General features: G+C 38.2%; 1 protein-coding gene across 2 annotated transcripts in view; it reads left to right on the forward strand.

Moving 5' to 3' along the window:
• The window catches only part of Lin7a (lin-7 homolog A, crumbs cell polarity complex component), a 142,410-nt gene extending 121,372 nt beyond the window's left edge, over nt 1-21,038 (forward strand). For both annotated transcript variants that reach the window (XM_036169886.1, XM_036169887.1), the window contains 2 exons: nt 9,017-9,235; nt 18,360-21,038. In XM_036169886.1, coding sequence (XP_036025779.1) covers nt 9,017-9,235 — 219 coding nt within the window. In that variant the 3' untranslated portion in view covers nt 18,360-21,038. The remainder of the gene's footprint in view (nt 1-9,016; nt 9,236-18,359) is intronic.
• The last annotated feature ends 1,271 nt before the right edge of the window (nt 21,039-22,309 follow it).

Genomic DNA, 22,309 nt, shown 5'->3' on the forward strand with positions numbered 1-22,309 from the left:
AGATTTTCTGCCCCCTAGGCCTAGTGCTAATAATATATTGCATTCTCCACTTTCATGGTTCAAAACTTTTTAGATTTGTAACTGCTCTCATAGGATAAAAATATGTACAATTATGTGCACTTTCCTTCCCATTAACCTTCATGCTCTTTTCTAGTGTTCAATTATTTGATTTTTTCCTCTCAAGGTCTCTCACGTTGTGCATGCTCCTATCAAATGAATCTCCTACACAGTAATCTTGTCCTTAGCTAAGCATGACACCAGAGAGGAACTGAAAGAAACAGGTTTGTTTTTTTCAATAATTAATTATCACTTGTAATTAGCACATCACTGTATGTATGGAAATGATGCAGCTAATTTACATGGGGGTAAGTAAGGCTGTGGATTTATCTTAGTGGTTTCAAGCACATTTCTAACAAGCCCCACACTCTATTAATTTACACAGTAAACCTTTGCTTCCCAGAAAACATAAAGCAAACTTTTACCCATTCAAAAATACAATTACATTTTTTTCCTGATCTTTTTTTTAAGTATTTGAAGCTCTACAGGAAGACCAACAAACAAATAACAATAAAACAAGGAGTTAATATTTGTTGGAACCTTGCAAAACCAGACATTCTTCCAAATGTTTGTGATGATTTTGCGTAGTTCTATAATCAGATTGCAAGTAAGAAAATTGAGACCCAGAGATATGAAATAGATTGTCTAGGTTCACAGGCCTGGTAAGTGAAAAAGCTCAAATTCAGTCCCAAGGATACTGGTTCCTTAGTTTAGTAGAATATAGACAGGAGACAGACAAAATATACAGACAGAGAGACAGACACATAGACACATAGATACATAGATGCATAGATAGGTAGATAGATACATCAATAATTGGATGCATGGATACTAGATTGCTAAATAAATAGATACTAGATTAAGGAAAGAGGTATATGGTGGATGAATGGATAGACAGACTTATTGACCAAATACTTATTGGGCCCATAATCGAAGCTGGCACTGAGATTGCTAAACAAGGCTCATCTCTCCTTGGAGAATCAAGTAGCAGAGTGTGATTGTGAACTGATTATAGTACACAGAGATGGATATTAGCATGTAGGCAGGAACAAAAGTACTCTGAGAGAACATTAGCATTTTGTTTCCAAAGGGATAAATGTGACACTTTTCATACACTTGCCGTTTTTCTTAAGCAGAAGATAATACATTTAGAACAGGGAAATTAGCATATTTGAGAAAAGGGAAGGATCAAAGACCCATAGAGTTCTTTTCTGAACACAGCCTTTAAATGTTCAAAGATATTCCTGTCCTAATTAAATACCAACTCAGCAGAGCTCTACACCAAGCTCAAGATGATTAGATTTCTCACATCTGGCCACACTAAAATAACAACATTAAAAAACCCTTCAGAGGGCATAAGCTTAGAACATGGCATCCAAACATAAGCTGTCCATTGGTTATTGGCTAGCCAGATCCAAGTGTTACACATGGTCATGAATACTTAGGTCAAAGTGCCTTGGCTCTTGATGGAACACATGATGGAATTTCCAAATCATCTCTCTTCACAAAGTCTGGTCTAAAAATTTCCTAAAAAAAAAGTAAAAAAGAAAGAAACACTTCCATATTTTCTTTTTATTATTTTGTTTTAGAATGTCAATTCACAGGGAAGCACTTAGATTCTCAGAAGAGCTAAATGTCAGCTTGTGACAGTGTGCTTTTCCGACTACCAGAACTAGGACAAATTTCTTAGCTTTTCCAAGACCTGTCTCATACACTTATTGTAAGAGGTGCATCCAGTACACATTAAAAAAGAAAAAAGAAAACAAGCCTTTCACTAAGTAGGTGTATTGGAATATACATACATATATTCATACATACATACATACATATATATGCATATATACTCATATGCATAAATGCAAATTCAAATTTAACAAGATTAAAGCAACATAGATACATAAAAACCATCATAAGACTAAGGTGATCCATTCTCATTGCAACAATACAATTTTATACTCTCAAGAATTTAGTCTTCCATAATTATGTAGAAATTGTTCAAAGGTTTGGATTATGATGATGCTTGTAAATATCTTGTCCTATGTTTGCCTTTGCTCTAAGGATTAAACAGTCATGTTTGGTAAATGCAGGTAAACCTTCTGTTACTCTGACACATTCAAGGGCTTTCCTGACACCATTAAGTGTACAGCTTAACCTTTGAAAGCAGGCTGGATTCTACTTAGAATATTCAACATTTTATCAACTTCAATATATTTCTGTAAAACAGAGTCAAAAGTAAATTATAATCACAATCATCTTTGAGGGAAAAGAATTGGTTTCTGTGTGACTACCTAGGGCCTTTTCAATGCTGAGAACCATAACTCAAAACAGAGACCCCTTCAGGTAATTCTCGCTGCTCTCTTACCAGTTGGCTCACACAGTTAGCTAGGAGTTGACACATCCATCTGCCATTAGTTCCCATCCTTTCACTTTAGAGAAAAACAGACCAGCCATGGGCTTCATTTCTGGAGTAGTTAGAATAGTAGGATGGGGTTGTTTTAAAATCACTCATCAGTAATAAATCCTGGAACAAATAACTTTATGCAGTGAGCTGGGTCCCAGCTGATTTGGTCCCTATTTCCTTATTATGAAAAAACAAGGAGATAGATGAGAATAAGGACACTTTCAGAGATAACATGTTGAGCTACTTATTATACTAAGGTATAATCTCATACCTTTTGTTTCTTTTCCTTCTTGATAACATCATCTAGCCCCCAATGCAAATGACAGAGGTCACTTGGAAACCTGAGCATGCCGGGAACCACCCATGGGGCATACTATCTCTTGGTTACCCAATAGTGTTTCTTGAAGGTATTCAACAAGAAACTCTGTCAAGTTAAGACCCAAATGTTCTTCGTAAGAAAAGCTTGGCTGGACAGAGGAAAGGGGAGGGGGAAGTGATGTAATTATATTTTAGTTTCAAAGAAGAAAAGCCATAGAAAAGCCTTGGGCATGGGCACTTCACAGTTGATAGTGCATACTTATCATGTATAGTCCTCTTTCCCAGGGCAGGGGGGTGTCCTCTCTCTGCTGTCTAGGCAAGGTCAAAATGCAACTGTGTTGTAAAAGGAGGCACCTACACTGAGCAAGTTCACGTAGGTAGAACAATCCAAATTCTTTTTAAGAGGATTCTCAATCATCTAGGAAATAGACCATACTAGAAATAGTATTTTGATATCTCTCTGTGTGAAATTGCTAAGGTATTCAAAGGTCAGAATGTACCTGAGTTTAAAGGTTGGTTCATTTAGCAGACACAACTTTGCTAAAGTTTCCAAAAATCAACAAACTTTAAAGTGTCCTAGTACTTTCTACTGCACAAGATTGCTAACAAAACAAATGTATAGTGGGTTGTTCACTGAGCTCATTTCTTTTCCAGATTCCTGAATGGAAATATTCCTTTACACATTTACTTGACAGGAAAGGCAGCACTTAGGGTTTGCATATTTTATTGCCCCATCCTTATGAATTTCAGAAGCAGTTATAAAATTGTTTGAATTTTTCCATATTGATTTTTATAAGTGTTAAATATTTGAAGTCAGATGGACGTGAATGTTTTCAGGACTGAGGTGTCCACTCCTCCTGGTGCACTTGATATACTTCCGTGAACATTCACAGCCCTTGAGGCATAACTGTGGTTCATAAAGTTGCTTTTTAGTTTTTTTTCTGTTTTAGGATTACATTCTGTTCAAACCTTTCCTGGGTGCCTAGTATATGCATATGCCTTCTTCATCGCCATTCACATTTATAAAATCTCTTCCTAGATGTCTATTGGGAAGACTGATGTAGAACTAATTTTTTCAAAGCACCCTTTCAAATTGCAACAGACACAATAAAAGCCATAAAGCAAAGGGATGAAAACCGAAAGTATAGAATTCTGACTTTAAAGGGGAAGAGGTATTTCATTTCAACATTGGAAGCCTTTCTAGCTCTCCTCAATGTACATAAGAACCACAGTCCCCATCTGCGTAGAAAGCTCTTGTCACAAGTTTACAGCATTAGTCAAATTTCGGGTAAAAGTTGTAAAGAAAAATCCTTAAACTAGAAGAGATTTATATAGACAATTTTGTTTTCAATAAAATAATCTCTATAATGTATCCCAGTTTAAAACGTATTTTAAATAGTTAATAAGAAAGGAGCAATACTTTCAGCAAGAATAAGAAATAAAGTTCAAAACAGGAAAGATGATAAAGTTTCAGGGCTTAAGACATACTTTGTCCTGAGTGTGAATTAATGTATAGTGCAAACAGAGCAAGTGTTCTGGCCTCTTTTAACTCACAAAACTAGAATTCTATAGGGTGATGATTATTGGTGAAATTATTAAGGCCACTCCACATAGTTAAAAGGAAGGTTTATTTTGTTGGGTAACTTACAAATGAAGGGATAGGTTGTAGGGTCTGGCAAAGGTATGACGCAGACTGGCGGTGTTCTCTGGAGAACTCTTCTCAGTCTACCTCCTGTGTCCAGCATCCCCGAACCAAGAGAGAGATCCCTCCTCTCTATCTTGGGTCTTCTGCTTCCTCCTCTGCCCCACCTTGTGGGCATGACCATTACCGAAGCCTCAGTGGGTGTTGGAACTTGCAGGCCAATGCTGGGATGGCTATCCACTACATCTCCCCCTTTTGTCTAAATAAGAAAGTTCTAACCTAATACAAGATTATATACAAAGAAATGGTTATCAAATATTGTCCAGGAGTAATGAGGGATAATGACCTAGATAAGTTGGAAATACAATAAGTGCAAACAATATAAAGCAAAAAATACATAGTGAAATCCAGGGAAGTCTAGAGCATGGGTAGGTGGCATGTTACAAAGATCATTCCAAAAGGTGTTCTATCCTAAAGAACCTGAGTCTAATACTTAATGTATTCTATCTAAGATATTATATATGTTTATATACTAAGTTGTAACTATAACTGCTAATCTTTAACCTCATCAAAGACCTGAGAAGGAATATAATAATACCTGAGAAATGGAAGTAGGACGCAAGCAACTTTCGGGAGTCTTGCAAGAGTAGACAGAGACAGCTGGCAGCCTGGACAGTCACCTAATGTTTCTCAGCATCGTTGGTGCATTCAAATTGGCTACAAGCCTAGAGTATCTGACAGACCATTTTTAGAAGCAGGAATTCTGAAAGACCATCTTACCCTGTCTTGGCAAAGTATAGTGGTCGCTTTCCTTATGTCCCGCTTGTCCAGAAAGGACAGCATTTGTACTGTCAGCAGTTGAGGCAAGGGCAGTTCTTTGCCCAGCAGGCCATTTTGTGCCAAGAAGACAAACTTCCAAATGGAAATGTCTTAGAAGCCCAGCATTCTCTTGGGATCAAATTGGTGCTGCCAGGAGCAATTGTGTCTCACGTCAACAGAATTCTAAGTTATTTAAATGCCATATTCTCTAGGTCCGTGAAGTGTTTGAAGATTACCTGTCCATCTGACCTATGTATTTATAAATCTGGAACCTAACTAATATAATTATAGAGATGACAATCATAGGTGACAATAACTCTATAAGTCTTATCTACCTAAACAACCTAAGGACTAAGGTTTCCTATAAATAAGGCAAACAGTCTGTAAGCAAATGTACAGTAAAAGGACAATGACTTTAAATTATGACAATACACAAAATATCTTTAACAGAGATGGGAATGTATAGTGCAATATGTAATATGATAATAATCCTAAATATATATCAGTATACAGAATATCTTAAACAGAAGTAGAACATACATACAGTATAACAGATATAAATTTACATTTTTATCAATATACAAATATTTCAAATAAGAGTAAAATTATGTGTACAATATAACAAACATAGTTCTTATTTGTATCAATATACAAATTATCTTAGATAGGAATATAAAAAGTTTATATTTGTATCAACATATAAGAATTCATAACAGTGCAAATTATCTAAGGCTGCTATTTTATTAAATTTGTTTACTAATGTATATGATAGTCTACCATAATATCTTATATCTTAGCTCAGTCAATAGAGCATGGGACTCTTAATTCCAGGGTCATGCCCCACGTTGGGCACCAGATATTGGTGAAATTATTAAGGCCACTCCACATAGTTAAAAGGGAGGTTTATTTTGTGGGGTAACTTACAAATGAAGAGATAGGTTGTAGGGTCTGGCAAAGGTATGGCGCAGTCTGGCGGTGTTCTCTGGAGAACTCTGCTCAGTCTACCTCCTGTGTCCAGTATCCCCGAAACAAGAGAGCGAGCCCTCCTCTCTATCTTGGGTCTTCTGCTTCCTCCTCCGCCCCGCCTTGTGGGCGTGACCATTACTGAAGCCTCAATGGGGGTTGGAACTTCCAGGCCAATGCTGGGATGGCTATCCACTACAGATGATCCATTTCTTTGTTCTCACTCTAATAATGAAATAAAAGGAGAGGGGGTTGCCAATCTATCTTTTCCTATTTAAAGGCTTTACTGAAGAACTAAAAGCAGTCTAGGGAAAACACATGGTAAGTCAAGACAAGCATATGCCTGCCAAAGAGGAAACAGAGGAAAAAGTGTGGTGTTCTGAGTGATCCTTAAGACAAACATGGAGACATTTGGTGAAAACAACATTAGAGTATTTGAAATGAACCACAAGCATGTTTATATTCCTTCACCTCTGTAGTCCATCTTTGTTTCCATTATACTACTAAATTGTGTAACTTGCAGCCATGTGTTTTTCATGTAGTAGCAATAAAGAAAAGAGTGCAGGTTCATTTAGTGGCTTGGTGTTCTGGTGTGGAAAACAAAGGCAAGGACTCACTGATGCTGGTAAGGCCCTGAGAGAGAATCGCTGTCACAATCTGGGCCGGGTTACTGGGGGTTGGAGAAGGCAACAGTGGTTCCCAGGGACAAAGTATGGGACATGGGATTCAGCTTTCCCTCTGCCATCTCTCCTGTCATGAGTGCCTGGTGGCCCCTGCATTAATGCCTGGGCCCTCTGGTGACACTCTGAATATGCACAATAGTGTTTAAAGGCGAATGATGAGCCCTTCCAGGTCTGGCCTAGAATCTTCCACTGGACTAAATGAGAACAACTACCAGAAAAATGTAAAAGCAAGTTCTGGAGGTTGACCAGCTGGCCTCAGAAGTGGGTGAACCACTGTTATTAAACAGGAAAATCTGGCACTGTGGCACACACCTTTGATTCTGCCACTTGGCAGTAGAGACAGAAGGACCAAAGTTGACAGTCCTCCTCGACTGCATACGGTGTTCTAGCCTGGCCTGTGCTACATAAGACCTCTGTAAAACCAAACAATAACAAAATCTCATGTAAGTTTTAATGTGGAAAAAATAAAGAAGGGTTTGGATAAGCAAACCAAGCTTTCATTTGAAAGCAACAGTCCACACAGTAAAAAAATCATTTTGAGACAAGTTACAAAGTAATTAACAAGCAAACCTGAAAAGAGGTCTCTATTGTCAAGATTTTCTCTTATCTTTGATTTTCTTGAAAACTTTGTGGACTATAACAGCTAAGATTAATTCTTAGTAAAAGTCTGATTAGTGACTATCAATAATTGAATGAATAACCAAAAGAATGAAGCCATCAATGGACATGTTTATTTTCCTGGGCTTTAGACTTGTAAGAGGGCCCAATGTGAAACACTTGATAAATTCACTAATATTTTGCTAACATACTCCCAATGTATTACTTTCCTTGTGCAGTGTTTGAAATAGAGAAACTTAAACTTAGGATTGTGAGATTCCACTCCTCCCTGCCTTTCATTTATAAATTCCCTTCCCATTGCAAGATGATAAATGTCCCTCTAGGCTAGTTTAAGCCTTTGCAATTCAAAGCATTAAGCTTTTGAATGAAGACATTAAATTTAGAGTATGGGAATGGAATATCAATTTGCTTTTATTATTTGTTTGGGCATCATTATCTCATAATCTTTTCCTTGTGTCTAAATTCTAATACTTCAATCACTGTAGATGCTCAGTGGAGGTTATTATCTGATCGAGAAAATTCTCTTCATTATAATTTTGAACTTTTTTCCCAAATTTTTTTATAATTTTTTAAAAAATATTTATTTATTTATTACATATACAGTGTTCTGCCTGCATGTATCTCTGTGGGCCAGAAGAGGTCACCAGATTTCATTACAGATGGTTGTGAACCATCATGTATGTGGTTACTGGGAATTGAACTCAGGACCTCTGGAAGAACAACCAGTGCTCTTAACCCCTGAGCCATCTCTCCAGCCCCTCAAAATATTTTTTTTTGATTCATTCATTTACCCTTCCAGGTGAAATTTAGAAATTCCACTTGAATATTTGACATATTATTAGGTCTTTCCTATCTTTAGCTCTCCTGACTCAAACCATGTAATCCACCCTGTACATCCAAATACCACCTAACCAACTTGTAGTTTAGTTATAAACATAGACAGTAATGGTGACGATATTGTTTTATTTGCCGTGTCTTCTGGAAGTTGCAGACTTCAGATGTTTTGTCCAGGGTTTTATAGGATTTTGTTGTAGGACAGTGTTCTTATTTTCTTTATTATTATTATTATTATTATTATTATTATTATTATTATTATATTATGTTTTAAATATGATCTCCTGTACCCTAGGATGATCTTGAACTTACTATATAGCCAAGAATGACTTGAGCTTCTGATGATTTTGTTTGGGAGTAGCATGTCCCATCAACTACGGTTGTATGTAATACTGATAGACCCCAGGGCATCTTCATGCTAGGCAATTGCCCTACCAAACGAGATACAACATCAGCCCCTTGGTTTTGATTTTTGAAATAGGATTTTCACATTGTAAAGCAGGCTGACCTGAAGCTTGCAATGCAGCCCAGACTCACTCAGCAGCCCTTCTATCTCAGCCTTGTGAGTACAGGGATTGACAGCTAAGAGCTATGCCTGCCTCAAAGTTTGGGTTTTCACTAGGATAGTGATTTCACATTGGCCCCGGAGGAAACAAATGAGTTCTCTCCTTGTCTGTTTAGAGTGTGGAAGGGGAGCATCACGAGAAAGCCGTGGAGCTTCTCAAGGCTGCCAAGGACAGCGTGAAGCTAGTGGTCAGATACACCCCGAAAGTCCTGGAGGAGATGGAGGCCCGTTTTGAAAAGCTTCGGACAGCTCGACGTCGGCAGCAGCAGCAATTGCTCATTCAGCAGCAGCAACAGCAGCAGCAACAGCAACCACAGCAAAACCACATGTCATAGGTGAGTCTCGCCCTCCTCCCCGTGCGCAAGTGCCTCACTCCCCAAGGGCCGCTCCTGGGCCAACTGAAATAAAATTGTCAGGTGTAATAGACACTCCAAGACAAATTAATCAAATGAAAGATGACAGTGTCCGAAAATATAAACAGGCTATTCCATTTCTATGTGTCATCCAACTACAGTGTCTGCTTACATAAGATATTTTGGAAAAAAAAAAAAAAAATGTGCTATGGCAGTGGTAGCTACTGAATCCATGATGCGTTTTTATAAACTAGGGTGATGTGTCCTCTTTGTCAACCCAGATCAATGCAGGAATGGGAGTTGATTCTCGTACTCATCCCCTTGACTAGCAGTTTTTACACAGTATGCAAACTCCACAGTAGTATAGTGCTGTACCTGGCTACATAGACTTTAGATCAGAGAGATATAGTGTATTGGAAATGTGTTCCACAATAAGAATTAAGTAGCAAAATGATAGTCAACACAATGTGACATACTTAAGGGTTTGAAATGTATCCGACTCTTTCACCTTCTCCCAAATTCCACTTCACAACAAGAAATGATAAATCAAGGTTTGTATATATTTTCAAGAAAATTATTCATAGTAAATCTGAAGTGTGTACTATGTGTCAAGGACACCTTTACCACATATCCCTAAGCCTCTGAAGAATCTTTGAAGGAAATTATCACTAAAGCCATGTTTTAGTCAGTGTTCTATTGTTGTGGAGAGACACCATTGTCATGGCAACTCTTAGAAAGGAAAACATTTAATTGGTGGTGGCTTACAGTTTCAAAGGTTTAGTCCTTTATCATCAGAGTGGGACATGGTGGCACACAGGCAGACATATGGTGCTGGAGAAGAAGCTGCGAGGTCTATATCTGGATCTGCAGACAGCAGGCAGAAACTGGCACACTAGGCCTAGCTTGAGCATATAAGACCTCAAAGTCTGTCCCCATGGTGACACATTTCCTCCAACAAGGCCACACCTACTTCAAGGCCACACCTCCTAATAGTCCACTCCCCATGAGCCAAACATTTAAAGACATGAGTCTATGGGGGGCCATTCCTATTCAAATCACCACAAGCCACATGGTTGAGATGAGCAGTCTGAAGCTGTGACCAGCCACCACTAACAAGTGGATTGGAATTAGGGCTTTTCTTCTGGCAGTGTAAGATCCTCTGAAGTTACTTTTATATTTTCCAAGCTATTCGCTGGAAAAGAGCAATTTTATCATTAGGTATTTGTGTACTACAATGTCATTCAATGTGCCTCGGTAAGGACATTCAAATGTTCTTAGAAAAGTGACAGCAGGTGATGATGATTTTCCATTTTTTCATATTGGTTTACTGTTTGCTTATCAGAAATATTGATTGAGACATGAAACATGCCTCTTTTTAAAAAAATGACACTTATAAAAAAGAAAATTGTAGCTGGAGTTTTCTCCAGTCCCGCTCAGACCTGCAGCCACTCAGACCCAAATAAACACAGAGATGCTATGTTATTTAAACTGTTTGGCCTAATGGCTCAGGTTTCTTGTTATCTAGTTCTTATATCTTAAATTAACCCATTTCTATTAATCTATAAGTTGCCACGTGGCTTGTGGCTTACTGGTACCTTACATCTTGCTTCTCATGACGGTGGCGGCAGCTGGCAGCATCTCCTGACTCAGCCTTTTACCTCCCAGAATTCTCCTTTCACCTTATCCTGCCTACATTATACTTCCTGCCTGGCTACTGGCCAATCAGTGTTTTATTTATCAATCAATCAGAGCAATACATTCACAGCATCCCCAGCAGAAAATCTACATAGCGAGTTTTCTTTTTAAGTATATCTTAGGGATTGCAGAAATGACTTAGTAGTTAAGAGCACTTACTGATTTTGCAGTGGACCTGGGTTTGATTCCCAACACCTACATCACAGAACTCACATCACCTGTAGTTCCAGCTCCAAGGTTTTTTGATCCTCTCCTCTGGTTTCTGAGAGTACACCACACACATAGTACATGTACAGACAATTACACACACAGACACACACAGACACACACAGACACACACACATACTAAATAAATAATGAAATACATACACATGTACATACATTTTTAAAAATTATATTCCTTGCCCCAAAAGTATTTTTGCTCCAACACCAGATGTCTTTTGACACAACTGTGGCCAGGCCCTCTCCAATGAGATCCAGAGGTAATGTGAGCAAACACCTCATCTTTATTAGGCTACATTCTGCTAAGAGGGGATAGTTAATAATTAGGCAAGAAAACAAGTCAACATCCTTTTGGGAGCAATATTTTGAAAAGTTAACTAAGGCTGTTTGGACTCTGGCCAGGAGGTTACTCTAGACACAGACCCCTCAAAAGAGATAGCATCTGATATGAAACTAAATGCCAAGGAGCATCCACAAAGAATATTATAAGAGAGGAAATGGGCAGTGTGCTAGTGTACAAATGGTTTGGTATTTGAAGAACAGCAAGAAAGAAGACCTTCAGAGTTGGGAACAATGAGTGATAATGGCAGTGGTGGATTGTGAGGTCAAAGGATATGTGGAGACTGGGTACAGAAAGCCTCTCCACCCACTGAGAGAAGTTAGATTTTATTACAATGGGAGACAATGAAGGTTTTAAAGCAAAAAGGCGACATGACTCGATTTATGCTCCATAAAGATAATTTGACTTCTCTGACAATAGAGCATTACAGAGTTATAATGGAAAGAGACAAGTTGGAAAGTTAAAATATAGTTATCCAAGCAAGAGATGGATTAAATTAGACTGTGTGGTTGGGATAGATACCATGAATAGACTTGGACTAGTCATTTTGCCTAAAGCCTTCTTCCCAGTTACCCATTCTGTACTCTCAGAATTCTATCAGAAAGTCTTTTTGGTAATAGGAAATCCATGATTCTCTAATCAACCACTAGCATTCTTTCTACTAATGCTAGTGTTTCTTCTATTCCTGGTAATACAGACTCACACCTATTCTCCTGAGTGATTTATGATGTTAACCCTGAGTAAAATTGTCTGGAGGTATTTTGAAAGCAATACGTGTCAATCAGACTCCTGAGCTCTTACTGAAATCTGCCCATGTCTTGCTACTTCAATTATCTTTGCAAATACACAATTTGACATAGACAACCATTTGAATTTCTATTCCCTATTCAGTCTTCATTAAGTCACCTCAAGATTTCCTATGGCTCATTAGAAATTCACATACATATTTAACCAGAAAAAAAAAAAAAAAGCACAAGTTGTGTTTTGTTCTTTACATAGGATGTAGTAGAGTTCTGTTTGCTTGGACATGAATTTTGTATCTATGTCCGTCAAAAGAGATATTGTAGTACACAGTGTCTGCCCCTTGAGATGAAATGGTAGTGACCATTTCAAGAACAATGAGAATACACACAATTTGTGGCACGCATGGACTGATGGTGAATTCAGTCAAAAAGACCCATATTAGCTCTTGCTTAATTTTTAATTACCTTGATCTTGAGGGAGTCAGAAAAGATTTACAACACTTACTAAGTTATACTACAGTTGTTTTTAAGAATTTCCAAGCTTATTAAATCTATTTAACTGGAAACAGATCTTGGATTTCTTGTCTTTGTTGCCATTCAAGCCAAGACCAGATAATCAAATGAGAACATTTGTCCGATACAGTCACACTGCTTATTGGATGAAATATAACTTGATAATCTCAAAATCAGAAGTAATGTATGTTATCTGAGAAGGTAGAAATTATGAAGTCACTATGAATGAGAAGTGGATAAAAAAGAAAACCAGATGGGATGTAAGTTGTGCAGGGTTCGTCTTTCATACCTACTTGAATTTTAAATTCTGCCGAACTAAAATTGTCTTTCATCCTCACTTCTGTGTTTGTTAAGTGAGAAGATTAGATTCCATTTCCAAAAATGTAAAAATAGGAATACTCCACAGTTACATGAAAGGAATCTAAACAGAAAATACGATTATAGGATTTGTCATGTGATGGCACTTTTTGAGAAAGTGCTATGTTTATTCATCTTATATGGATTTTTGGTTTTAAAACATGACTTTGTGTACACATTTGGATTTTCACTCTGGTTTTCAAAGGACAAAAAGAAGAGGAACACTAACCACTTTTCAGATATTAATATTCCAAGAAACATCCCAAGACCAAAGCCTGTTCCTTCCCTCCATTGTTGGGCAAGGATAGGATGAAGAATTCAGCAGCTATGAAACCACCACAAATTCCCACAGATGAACCTAGTGGCTGGCATAGCGGGTGACCCGACCTTCTGCTCTTTAGATCTGTTTCTTTTACTTTGCCCATTCTGAAATTTTCCTTTACCCCCTGTTAATACCAAGGAATAGTTGCCAAAACCACTGACCCAGCCACTGGGAGCAGTAGATCCCATAAGGCAATGTGATAAAGGTAAATAAAAGGAGTTCAGAGTCCATCAAGCAGAAATTGGGAGCAAGAGTAATAAGAATGCTAATGTTTATGAAATGATACCAACAAGAATCCCTCTGAGTGATTCAGACATATTAAATGGCACTTCTTCACAATAGCCCCATGTTGCCTAGCTATACCTCAGTTGTGTTTTCAGTCATGAAAGAGACATATAATGGTTTTTAAACATATGGAACATTCTACTATGAGAAAACAACAGGGCATATTTTAGACTGAAAAAATACGGGCTTCCACACCTCTTATTCCTCACTACACTGAAACACTGTGTCACTGCTCAAAGGTACTCAAACTTAGTGTTTGCTGATTCTACCTCATATTCATGAACTTCCTGGAGATGCAATTTCACACTGCTTACAGTTAGCCATGTCTGAACCACCCTCCCTAATCACCTTCAAAGCAGTATACCACCCTTGAAAGAGCTTCATCACTACAATGGTACTAGTTGTCCATTTTTGTCACAAAAATTAGCTATAAATTTAGTGCTTGTAAGTAACACAACTTATATCTTATAGTTCTGTAAGATTCACTGTAATTGTTATAAAAATCCCAAAGACACTTTTTGACAAAAATATAAACAATAGTCCTAAAATTTTCAACCATTGTACCATTGAATAGCTAAAACAATCTAGAGTAAAAGGAACAAATCTGGGATCATGACACTTCCTGCCTTTGAAATGTATTGCAGAATCATAGTAAACCAAAGAGCATGGTGCTGGAGGAGCCTCCATGCTGTTTTTACACAATGACTGTTGCAAATCACAAATAATACACCCACCAATACTAGTCTGCCTTTTGTCTACACTGTTTTAACATTTTCTGTCTCTTTTAATCTTTTAAATAGCAATTCTGGTAGCCAAGAAAACTAATTTTGATTTAAAATTTCATTTCCCCAAGAGTTCATGACGATGAGCTCTTTATTTATTTTTCATGTGTCTCTTGACTATTTATCTTCTTTGGGAAATAATCATCTAAGTGCTTTGGCTCCTTTTTGATGAACTGTTATGGTTTTGCTATCAAATGGCTTGAGTTCTTTACCATATTTTGGATATTGGCCCCTCATCCAATGTATTATTCACAAGTATTTTCTCCCAGTTTCTGGTCATCTGTCTCTTCATTTTATTGTCTCCTTTGAAATAAGGAAACTTTTGTTTCAAACAATTCCATTTGCCTATATTTGCTTTTCTCACCTGTGTTTCATGTTGTATATACCATGTATGCTCAACCTAGTTTCTACATATGAGAGAAAACATGCCATCTATGTCTTTCTGTGCCTGGTTTACTTTTCTTACTATGATGGTCTTTAGTCCCTTCTGTTTGACATCAACTGACTATCAAACCATTGCTTCATCTACAACCCAGGTTACCCAATAATATGTAATCCAGCACATCCACAGACCCTACACACATCAAGGCAGGGACGGGAAGAATAATTCTGAAGACCACAACGGCACCTCTGAGAGTTGACAAAAAATACACTCAACAAAATTCATTCTAAAACACAAACCAAGTTTGTTGCGTGAAAATAAATTACTGTAGCCGGCAAGATGGCTCAGTCGGTAAAGGCGCTTGTCACAAAACACTGGTAACTTTCAGTCCTAACACTTTCCCAACTGAGCAATTTTAGCCATGTTTAAACCTGGAGACATGAGTCTGATTTCCAGAACCCACATGAAGGTGGAAGAGGAAAACCAAGACCACAAAGTTGACCTCTAACACACACACACACACACACACACACACACACACACACACTTAAAAATAAATCCACTAAAAATGAATGACTAATCTTCTGAGTTATAAATCATGTGATAGGTAAATAATCCGATGGCTCCTCCCAGAAGGAGTTATGTTGACCTTTACTTTGTCTGCCTACTCTCAATCATCTCAGCTACTGGTATATGTCTTAGTTCCATTCCCCTCCTGGCTGTATGAGAAACTCTACACCTCTGATGGTGTGAACTGTGTTTGGATCCCCATTCCTTTAGAACATATGACTGTGATAATTTGGTTATTAAAAAAAAAATCAATCTCTAAGCCAGGATGTGGTGGCACACGCCTTTAAACCCAGCACTCAGGAATCAGAGGGAGGTGGATCTCTGTGAGTTCCAGGCCAAGCTAGTCTACAGATGAAGTTCTAGGACAGCCAGGGCTATTAAGATAAACCCTGTCTTGAAAAAACAAAAAAGAAAAAAAATAAAATACAAAAAAAAATCTCTAGCTCTGTCACTGTAGAGAATCATCAGTCTAACCTTCAGTAAAAAACTCTCTTGTAGAGATTAAATATAAAACTCAATAAAACAATAAAAAACATTAATGAGTGACCATGTAGTACATTTCAGTCATGATAATAGTGTTGCTACTGATGCTGCAGTGGGTAGAAATGTCAATGGCATTCACGCTTTACACAATGCAGGAAGGCAATTTGCTTCCGCACAGTGGCCTCTTACATGCCTGTTGTCTGTTCTGTAGCCCGTGGGGTTGCTGGCACATCACTAGACGACTTTCAGCCGGTGGGTCGGTCAGAAGCAGGCAGAATAATTTTTTGAAAATCTGTTTTGCGCAATTAATTTTTTGGCATTAATTGAAGTAAAAATAGCAGCGTCTCTAAAAACAAGGATTGGGAGGGATGAGTCTGTAGTAGCAGAAGAGTAACAGTTCTGAGGGAGGGGTTCAGGGAAGCAGCACCCTCAAATCTGATCAGGCAAATGGCACTGCCTGTTCTATGTAGTGTCAGGCTGACCTTGCAGGAGGGACTTAATTTCTGCCTCAGAGAAGGGATATTGGTGCTTCCAACTGGTCAGTCATAAGCTTTGCAGGCTTGTATCTCAGGAAAGGCATTACTAAATGCTCTGCTACTAATTATAGTCACACTATGAACGTTGTTTGTATCTTTTGCTTGCGTGGAGAGAATTAGAATCATCTAGCCCGGATAGGGGGAAACGTGAAATATTTGAAACATTAACAAACTGAAATTCTTTGTTTCATGTTGAGGAAATGCCACGGCATTTCCTGTCACGTTCATCAGTTACTTCCTTCATAGTAGGTTGATGGTTGTTGTTGCTTTATTTCGGCTTTTTCATTTTGGAAGACCGTGAATGAACGATGAGGACCCAAATAATCCAAGCCATTCCCACTGTGGTGGTTTGAATGAGAAGCCCCCCCCCCACTGTCTTAGTTAGGGTTATTGTTGCAGTGATGAAACATCATGACCAAAAGCAACTTGCAGGCAGGAAAGGGTTTATTTGGCCTACATATCCTGAATCCACTAAAGGAAGCCAAGTCAGGAACTCAAACTGGGCAAGAACCTGGAGACAGGAGCTGATGCAGAGGCCATGGAGGAGTGCTGCTTACTGGCTAGCTTTTCATAGCTTGCTCAACCTACTTTTGTATAGCAACCAGAACTGTACAGGCTTTTTCTTTTGAGCCACCAACCAGCTCCCAAATCATGACACAGAGACTTCTTATTGGTTATGAATGCTCGGCCTAGCTTAGGCTCCTTGCTGGCTAGCTCTTTTAACTTAAATTAATTTGCTTCTCTTTATCTACCTTTTGCCTCAGGGCTTTTTAATTTTCTTTCCTTCTTCTGTATGTCTTACTTTCTCTTGCTTCCGCCAGTGTCTGGATGGCTGGTGGCTGCCTGGATTCTCACCCCGGACATGTCCCTCTCTTACTCCCTCATTCTCTCCTTCTCTCACTCATTCTTCTCCTGAGCCTAGATTTCTCCTCCTATTTATTATCTCTGCCTGCCAGCTTCACCCATCCTTTCTCTGCCTAGCTATTGATCATTCAGCTCTTTAACAGACCAATCTGGTGCCTTAAGCAAGCAAGGTGAAACAAATGCATAATTAAACATGCATCCTTACATCATTAAACAAATGCAGCATAAACAAATATAACACACCTTTACACAGTTAAAGCAATATTCCATAGCATAAACAAATGTAACACAGCTTTACATAGTTAAATATTCCACAACACAGTACCAGTAGCTCAGGGGTGGCATCACCCACAATGGGCTAGGACCTCCCCATCAATCACTAAAATGCCCTACAGTCTGATTTTATGGAGGCATTTTCTCAACTGAGGTTCCCTCCTCTCAAATGACTCAAGCCTATATCTTGTCCAGCACACCCCCATAGTCGCATATGTTTGAATGTTAGCTTCTCAGCTGGTAGAACTATTTTTGGAAGGTTTAGGGGGTGTGACCTTGTTGGAGGAGGTATGTCATACAGGTTGGGCTTTGAGGTTTGAAAAGATTACTACCAGGCCTAGCTTTCCACCCTGATATGGATAAAATGTAAGCTCTCAGATATTGATCCACTGTCATTTCCACCTGCTTGATGCAATACTGTCCCCAAAGAGGGTCATGGACTCACCCTCTAACACTACAAACAATCCCCCAATTAAATGATTTCTTTTATAAGGTGCCTTGGTCATGGAATAGAACATGTCAATAGAACAATAACTAAGACATTTGTACCATGTATATTCTTGATGTTTTTAGTGTTTATCATTTTAAAAGATACAGTGCATACTCTTGATGTTTTTAGTGATTTATAGTTTAAAAATTAATCCTAATCACTGATTTCTCTCCACTGTCTCTCCCCACCACCACCACCCCCCCCCCCCCCCCCCCCCCCCTCCCCCCCACCCCCGCCACCCCATTTTAGGCCCTGAAGAAAAGCTACCGGGTCAATCATCAGACAGTCATAAATTTGGAAGCGTGCTCCAGAATCCCAGCACATAGAAAAAGGGAAAGGCAACACCAATAACCGCACCCATCACAAAGCTGTGAACACCTGGTGTATCCATTCTTTACCAAGGCAATTCAACATCTTCCTCCTCTGGGCACCAGCCCCCTGTTCATTGCTTTTTACCTACTCAGACCTTCCATTTATGGCAGTGGAAACTCTCGGGGTGTTGAGGGAGAGAACTTTCCAGTCTGCAGACTGAAGTGGTGTAAGAATAAAGTCTGTGACTTTTGAACAAATCACCAGGGCTAGGATGATGTGAATCTTTAGTCTAAGGCTCTTCCAGAGATCAGTAAACCCTTCATTAGGCTATAGTTCAAACTGCATCAGTTCAAGGTTGTGGCCACTTGAAAGGAACCTGCACATTGTCCCTTGCCCTCACCTGTTCCATAGTCTGTATTGCTGAGCTGTCAGGATTGGAATTGGATTTAGTTACAAATTCAACCTCTGTTCTCCTCTTGAAAATGGCAAGTTCTTATCCTACATAATCTCTGCAGAACCTAGAAACAATTGGTTCTTTATTTTCTGTTTTTATCAATTTCTGGCTGTATTAGCAGAGTAGAATATTTAATCTGAACTTTTAATTTTTAGGAGCAAGGAAGGGTTGTAACTCAATGTTGTTCCTTTTAAAAATTTAAGCATTGCCTATATCTATTATTTATTTCAACAGAATATATTGTACATTTATTCCACAAAATGCATAAGATCAGAGTACATTTCTATATTTACCAAAGGTTACTATCCTGGTAAGATATTATCTCCACTTTATGAACTCATCCTCACTTAATATATAACCTGCCCTCCATATTTTCTTGTGAAATTTTATTTATTTATTTTTTTTTTTTGGTAAACTTTGGAGAAGTCTAAACCCATCCTGCACACACTTATGTGCTTTCATGGATATCTAATTGATATTTTAAATCTTGGATATTTATAAAACTGAATTATAAAAGGTGCACATAGATATATATCCAAGGGGATATATCACACAAAGTTTCCCTAAATGCAAACTGCATATTTTTGACAGTCTAATCTCAAAGGTATTGGCCCTCTTACATTGAGGTATGTGGAACTCAGCAATACCAGTATTGTGAATGACAGACATTGCTTCCTCCAAAGGCAAATGTGTTTCATTTTGCATATTTCCATGTGTAAATATGCAATCAGATTTTCCAGCTTTCACAAAGCGCTGTTAGTGCTTCCTGTACACACAACACTTTTTAATTTAGGGTAAATCTGGGCTCCTAATCTGGTTTTCCATAATGTCACAGAAAGGAAGGAAGCTGTAACTATCTGGGACATTTAAACACCTTAAGCACAAAAATGTACACTCGCGTGCGCGCGTGCGCGCACACACACACACACACACACACACACACACACACACCCAGAAAAGAATAACTGCCTAGTTAAATTGTTGAAATAGAGCCAGGTATTTTAACATGTCCATTTTTTTTTTCAAATGCAGAAAATGGTCCGTCCCCCTCCAAAGATACAACAAATCTGATATTTCAGATAATCCTCCAGCACAAAAATTTGTAAAGCTTGGCTTGCAGGCTGTCTTCTTGAAACTAAACAAAACCAATTAGATTTTCCCAGCACGTTTTATTTCACACCGTTGGGTGGTACTATTGTCAATAGCAATTTCTTCCTGCTCTGGATAGTGCATCACCCACCAGGTGACAAAGAGTGAGAAACCCGAGAGCTACGCCAATTTATTTCAACACTATCCTGTTGTGGTAACAGGTTCCCATCCTGGGAACCATCATTTTTTTACTAGAGAGAGGTTGGGGGAGGGGTCAGCAAGGGCCCAGAACGTTATATAAAATAGGTCAATAAAAGGGACAAGCATGGCCAAAAAGAACGAAGTGGAGACTATATGAATACTATTCAGTTTGAAAGACAGTTCTCATTTTTATAAGAAAAAAAAATGTAATAAACATATATTTTAGTTATCATTTAACAAAGAAATATTAAAGCTATTCAGGAGATGCCACGAAACTCTCATAAAAGGAAATCTTCTCACCCTTATAATGAGAAAATGGTCATTTCAACGAGTCTCAATACATTGTATAAATTTGGAGCTTAAGATGAGTATGTTTTCCCTTAGCTGTTATGTGTTTAGTGAATATCGAAGTCAATATACGGTTTCACATCAATACAAGTATTGTCAGAAACAACTCTGAAATCACCAGGTACTTTACATTGGTGTTTTCTAGAAGTCTTTGTATTTTATGGTTCATTTGTACAATGTGTAGTGCTGATAAATGTATGCCAAGTTGTTTGTTGAAATGAAGCAATTCATCATACCTACAGAAGCCAAGGATAGGTTATACATCTTAGTGGTCTTACATACAAATGGCTAGTTGACTTCAGTGATGTTTACCTTGTTGAAATGTAAGCATTTCCCTAAAATTGCAATCAAAGGGACACCCTTGAAGACGTAGCATGTCACTGACGGGTCTCTGAAGTTTCCCTGAAGCAAGATGGAAAAGGAAGAACAAATCTACAATTTGTCCTGACCTTCTTTATTCCTAATAATCACATACAGAGCCATGGACATGGCTGATGTCATCCATTTAAAAAAAAAAAAAAAAAGGCATAACAGACTACTCTTCCATTCAACTCAGTATAAACATAATAAACGGCTTGTTAAAAGTAAGGGAGAAATAGTTGTAACTTCTCAACAGGGGCCTGATGAAGCAAATCTCAGTTCTTTTCCCTGGTCAAGGTGATAGGCAGTGCAACAAATCTCTTTTGTACTTTTTCCTTGCCACAATTTCTGAAGCAAGCACAGAAGGTAAAAGAATCCCTGCACATTTTCATTGGAGCATTTACATTTTGATTCTGTCACCATTTGCAACGGAACATCTGCAGGGAGATAATGAGCCTAAATTACAATCGACTTTGGAAGAATAACAGACTTTTGTGTTCCTCAAGCATGTAATCAATAGGGAACTCTCTAGCAATGAGAGTCACCCCTATCTTTTAAGACAATGCTAAGATCTAAATGAAAACTCTAGTATTCAGGGGCTTGTTAAGAACTGGAGCTTATCATGAAAGAACTTAGAAATGACTTACACCCATTTACAAATGCGGTTCCCAAACATGACATCAAGTTGATCTTATTTCTTTTTACGCAGACGCACATTCAGGGCTCCAAATATGGTACATTGCTTTCAACATCTATGACTATCTTTGGGTTTGTGAATGAGTGCCTGGATTTCTCACCTTCTACTAGAGCTTTGCTTATAAGCCCTCATAGCCTATATTTAAGAGTAGCTTCAGACAAAATTATGACATAAATATAGATCATTCTCCAAGGGTTCAGGGAACCCTACAAGGAAGAACTTCCCCACCATCCTGTCCTTCTTTAGATCCCAAACTCCATAAGACCAAGGGATGTGATTACATTCCTATGGAAGGGCTGGCATACTGTGGGGTACTCAATGAATATTTGTTGAATGAATGAATGATTGAAAAGGGGGATAAATAAGTTGATTTTGACTTCTGACTAACATCCCTTATTAATTGGCACTAGAATTTCACATGTCATAGCAGAGCCAGGATTTTCTCTAAGATATGATGTGGAATCAAATTACATGAACTATCTCAAAGATTTAAGGACCTTTAAGTCAGGGGCAATGCTTGGGGATTCAGGTATACATATATATTTCCATGTATTTAGTTATTTAAATTCCTGTGTTGTTGGTGCATGCTAGATTCTGGAAATGCATTATGAAACAAGTCAAATTTAATGCCATCCTAAGGTGTAGTCCTTAGCGCTTATTCTGGCCAAACTGTTTTATCACCCACTTCATGGGAACCATAAATATTTCCTGAATAATTTATGTGAGCTTGCTAATTTC

This window comes from Onychomys torridus, chromosome 20 (assembly GCF_903995425.1).
Source record: "Onychomys torridus chromosome 20, mOncTor1.1, whole genome shotgun sequence".
Lineage (NCBI taxonomy): Eukaryota > Metazoa > Chordata > Mammalia > Rodentia > Cricetidae > Onychomys > Onychomys torridus.